Source organism: Helianthus annuus, chromosome 13 (genome assembly GCF_002127325.2).
Source record: "Helianthus annuus cultivar XRQ/B chromosome 13, HanXRQr2.0-SUNRISE, whole genome shotgun sequence".
Lineage (NCBI taxonomy): Eukaryota > Viridiplantae > Streptophyta > Magnoliopsida > Asterales > Asteraceae > Helianthus > Helianthus annuus.
This window is the reverse complement of record NC_035445.2, coordinates 146,442,772-146,448,160: the sequence shown is the minus strand read 5'-3', so window position 1 is coordinate 146,448,160 and position 5,389 is coordinate 146,442,772. Positions and strand designations below refer to the sequence as shown.

The following is a 5,389-nucleotide window of genomic DNA, read 5'->3' as shown; positions in this document are numbered from 1 at the left end:
TTCTGCATTTTTAAGCCTCGTTATCCCTTAGGACGTAATCTCCTGGATTGAAGGTGCAGACTCGGACTTTGGAGTTATAATACTTCTCCAACTTCGTTTTGTACTTTGCTTCGTTGATTGCCGCCATCTCTCTCCTTTCTTTTAGGAGGTCTAGGTCGATCCTCCTTTCTTCTTCATTGTTGATCAGGTTCATGGAGAGCATTCGTGGTGACGACAATCCTATCTCTGCCGGTATCACTGCCTCGGACCCATATACTTAGCTGAACGGTGTTTCTCCGTTGCTTGTCTTCGGCATTGTTATGTGGGCCCATAATATGCTGGGTAGTTCGTCAACCCAGCCTCTTTTTTTTTCTCCCAATCTTGCCTTGATACCATCAACAATGCTCTTGTTAACTGCTTCCACTTGACCATTCCCCTGCGGGTGCGCGACCGATGAGAAGGTGTGCTCAATGTGTAATTCTCTGAACCATTGTTGAAGATCGTCTGCGGCAAAGTTTGTTCCGTTGTCGGTGAAGATTTTGAGTGGCAACCCGAATCGGCATATGATTTGTTCCCATATGAATCTTTTAACGACAGTGGAGGTGGTCGATGCAAGTGCCTTTGCCTCTACCCACTTTGTGAAACCGTCGACTGCGACTATTATGAATTTGACAGCGCCTGGGGCTTCGGGGAAAGGGCCAACCATATCTATTCCCCACTGTTGAAAAGGCCATGCAGTTGTGACTGGTACCAATTCGTTTTTTGGGGCGTATCGTCTTGGGCGCATGTCTTTGGCATCCGCTGCATTTCCTCAACTCTTTTACCGCGTCTAAATGCATCCCGGGCCAGTAGTACCCGACGTTCATCACTTTTGCCACCACCATTCTCGGCCCGGCGTGTATACCACAGATTCCTTCGTGTATTTCTCTGATCAAATAGTTCGCGTCTTCGGGGTCAACACATCTCAACAACGGCCCAAGGTATGACTTTCGGTATAAAATTCCATCAGCCATCTGATAATGTTCAGCTTTGTACTGGATTTTCCTCGCTTCAGCTTTGTTCTCCGGGAGTATCCCGGATCGAAGGTATGTGATTATTGGAGTCATCCATGACATTGTTCCTACTTGGATGACGCTTACTTCCCTTAGCGGCACTGATGGGTTACTCAAAACTTCTATGCGCACGTCCTTTGCTAGGTGCTGAAAACTTGTTGATGCGAGCTTACTTAGTGTGTCTGCCGGTTTGTTCTCGCTTCTGTTGATGTGGTGCACCTTGTAGGAATAGAAGGTTTGCAGCAATGTCTTTGCTTGATTCAGGTACAGGGCCATTAGATCTCCTTTGGCCTCATATTGTCCATTGATTTGCCCGGCTACTAACATGGAGTCTACGAGCGCCTCGATGTGTTTGACCCCCATTTTGATTGCTAATCTTAAACCAGCAAGGAAAGCTTCATATTCGGCTTCATTGTTCGTGCTTTTGAAATCCAAACGTATGGCGTAGGTGAATTCGTGATTATCAGGGCTCACCAGTCGAAGCCCTGCATCTGCGCCATCTTCGTTAGACGCGCCGTCTGTGTATAGTAGCCACGGTTCTTCTACTTGCTGTTTCTCAGCTTTTTCCATTGCCTTACATTCTCGATCCTTGTCGTCAGGCACTTCTGTCATGAAGTCTGCTAGCACTTGGCCCTTGATAGCTGGTCTTGGCCTGAAGACCACATTATGGCCTCCAAGTTCTATTGCCCATTTCGCTAGTCTTCCTGAAATTTGTGGTCTTGTGAAGATGTTGCTGATGTTGTAGTTTGTTAACACGTGGATGACGTGGTTAGCAAAGTACATTCGCAGCCGTCTTGACGCACGGATCAATGCAAGTACTAGTTTCTCCATGATGGCGTACCGAGTTTCTGGGTCGGTCAAGGTTCGGGACACATAGTAAACTGGTGTTTGGACACCTTGACGATCAACGAGTAACACTGCTCCCACTGCTCTGTCAGAAGCTGATAAATATAGCACCAAAGGTTCCCCCTTGATTGGTGCAGTCAACGTTGACAATTTGATGAGGCAATCTTTCATCTCGCGGAATGCGCTCTCAGCTTCCGGAGTACACTGAAACTGGCTTTTCTTCATGCAATTACGGAGTGTTTTGATGAACGGGAAAGACTTAGCTGCGTGATTGGCCAGGAAGCGATTCAGTGCTGCTAGGCGTCCTGCCAATTTTTGCATCTCTTTCATGGTTGATGGGGAAGGCATTCTTTCGATTGCTTGAACTTTCTCAGGATTCACTTTGAAACCATCTTTTGTAACGATGAAGCCCAGGAATTTCCCTTCTTCCATGCCGAAAGAACATTTCGCTGGGTTCAGCTTGATACTCACACCGCGCAGCGTGTCAAATGTCTTCTGGATATTTACCAGCATCAAACTTTCTTCTTTGCTCATAATCACTAACTCGTCCATGTATACTTCTATGTAGTTGCCGATGGCGTCTTTGAACGTTTCATTCATCAATCTTTGGTAAGTGGCCCCTGCATTCTTTAAACCGAAAGGCATTTTGGTGTAACAGTATAGCCCTGTCGGTGTGCGGAATGCGGTTTTATCTTCGTCTTGGATGGCCATTTGGACTTGGTAGTACCCTTTGTAGCAGTCAAGGAAGCACTTCCATCTGAATGTTGCCAGTGAGTCGATTTTTTCATCAATGTCTGGTAAAGCGTAACAGTCACGCGGACATGCTTTGTTTAAATCCTTGTAATCGACACACATTCTCCAACTACCATTTGGCTTCTGTACCATTACCGGGCTTGCTACCCATGTTTGGTATCTGACTTCTCTGATGATTCCCACATTTAACAACTCCATCACCTGTTCTTTCATAGCATCGTGCTTTATATCTCCCAAGTGGCGCTTGGCATGCACCACCGGTTTTGCTTCTTCTGAGACGTTTAGTCGATGTTCTGCTATGTTCCATGGAACTCCCACCATGTCAGCTGGTGTCCAGGCAAACACATCCATGTTTTGGAACAGAAGCTTTTTTAGTGTTGCGCGTGTTAGATCAGACATTGCGGGTCCTAAGGTAACTGTTTGCTCTAGGTATGCGCTGTTCAATACCCATTTTTCTGCTTCTGTGCGTGGTGCTGGCTTACTTGCTTTTGCAAGTCTGACCTCATCTGTTGCTAAGACTTCTTTGCTTGCGTATATTATTGCTACCCCCGTTTCTGTTGGGAATCCTACCGCTGAATGTGGACCTGAGCAAATCATACTGAAATCTCCTTGAGACTCTCTTCCTAGGAGGATATCGTGTCTTGAGTGCGCGGGTAACACCATAAATGTGACTTCTTCGGTTCTTGAATTTCTTCCATCCGAGAGTAACACCGGAAACGATATTTGTCCGAAAGGAAAGACGGCCTCATTGTAGAAGCCAGTGAGTGGGTAATCGACTGGTTCTAAGCGCGTCTTGTCGACTTGGTCGAATTGATTGAAACATTGTTCCTATATGATGTCCGCGGTGCTCCCTGGATCAATGAAAATGTAGTCGGTTTGGTAGTGACCGATTACTCCTGAGATTACTATGGGCCTTCTTTCTCTTGGGCCTCCTCTTACAATAGGAAAGACAACTTGCCTCTCGCGCCACGAATCGTCTTGTGTACGCTTGTTGTAATTCTTTCTCGACCTTCATGAACCTCCTTGAACTATGTGGGTTTCAAGTTTTCGGAGTTTTTTTGTTATCTGGCCCTTCTTCTCTTCTTTGAATTTGGCGGTAGTCGCGCTTTCCACCTTTTACCAAGTGGGTGAGCTTTCCATCTCTCAAGGCCCTTTCTATTTCTTGTTTTAGACTGAAGCAGTCGTCGGTTAAGTGACCGTATCTTTGTGAAATTCACAGAAAAGGTTGGGATCTTGACCCCTCTTGTTTCGCATTTGTAGGGGTGATTTGAACTGATGATTTTCGGTGGCCAGAACTTCGGAAGGGGTCTTTGTTAGTGGTGTCCACTGTTTCTCCCTGTTTTCTCTTTTTACCTCTTTCCGGTGGGCTATGTGATTGATTGTGTGGCGCGCATCCTCCCTTGCTGGGCTTCTTTCTCTATGACCGGACGCTTTCCATGGTTGGCTTCTGCCCTTTTTGTTGTGCCGGTCATTGTGGTTATATCCGCGCTGACGGTGATCATCACCGGTCAGCTGTTTGTCGGTTTGTGCAATGGTCTTAGCGGCTTCAATAAAGGTTTCCCAATCTTTGGGTCCTCCATCTCTTCCCTTTACCCGCTTGATTAGGTCGTCACATTTGACTGCTCTCATGAAGTGCACGTGCATCATTTTCTCGCCTACATCACCGATTTCCAGACATTCTTTGTTATATCTAGTGATGAAATCTTCCACGCTTTCGTGGTCCTTGCGCCATATGTTTAAACAATCAGCTGGATCTCTAGTGTTTCTGCGTTGCTGAGAGAAATGCGCGAGAAACTTCTCTCGAAAGTCGATCCATGATTTGATTCTTCCTGCTGGCAGGCTGTCGAACCAAATGCGTGCTGCGCCCACAAATGTTTGAGCAAAGAGATGGCACCAAGTTGGTAAATTCCATCCTCCTGTTGCTCCCGCGCCATTAAAAACTTGGAGATGATCATCCGGGTCTGTCAAGCCGTTGTATTTGCCCACGTTGTGCGGCAATTTTGTTTTGTCTATAGCAGCCGTGGCAATTTCCTTAATGAATTTTGAATTTTTAGCCATATCGTATGGACGATAGCTCAGAGTGTAGTCATGCTCTGCCTTTGGGTTGTCTCCTACGCGTTTTGCTGGTTTGTATGATTCATGTTCTGGATGTAATCTGCTGAATACTGTGCTTTCCCCTTTGTATGTTGGGTCGTCTTCTCCATCGTCCCATTCAGTGTTCATGTTGCGCGCGCCCAAATGGCTTTGAATTGGCCTTCTTTGCGGGTTTTGGACATAATTGCTTTCTGTTTCGCCATAAGTGTCTCGCGTGTCGTGCGCGCTTGGCTTTCTGATGTTTGGCACAGGTCCTTTCTCCGGGCGTAAATTCCACGCATTGATCTGCTGAGTCGTGTGTGTACTAAGAGACCGTTGCGGTGGGGTAACAAATGCCGACTGGTTAGCTTGTGCTTGGAGCAAGGCTTGTTGTGCGCTAAGTTGTGTGTAAACGAGGTTTATAGATGCCATCTGTTCGGCATACCAGGAAGCCAGAGTTTTTCCTTCGGGTAGCCCTAAAAGTGTAGAGAAATTCAACTGTGCTTGTTCCGATGGGGCTGAGGGGCCAGCTCCATGGCTTGGTGTTTGCACTGGTGGGGGTGTTTGTTGGACTATCCCGGGTGGAGGTTGGAAAGTGGCTCCATTTGATGTTTGGGTGATTATTCACGTTGGATGCTGGAAAGTAGGTCCAGTTGTAGTTTGGCTAACAACCCTGGAGGCACTTC

General features: G+C 46.7%; 1 protein-coding gene across 1 annotated transcript; it reads right to left on the bottom strand.

Moving 5' to 3' along the window:
* Positions 1 to 256: 256 nt before the first annotated feature.
* On the bottom strand, positions 257 to 5,135 carry LOC110901896. The gene is made up of 3 exons (XM_022148657.1): positions 3,984 to 5,135; positions 804 to 3,458; positions 257 to 697 (listed from the first exon to the last, which is right to left on the bottom strand). The coding sequence occupies exons 1-3, from the start codon at positions 5,133 to 5,135 to the stop codon at positions 257 to 259; spliced, it is 4,248 nt and encodes a 1,415-aa protein (XP_022004349.1).
* Between the last annotated feature and the right edge of the window lie 254 nt (positions 5,136 to 5,389).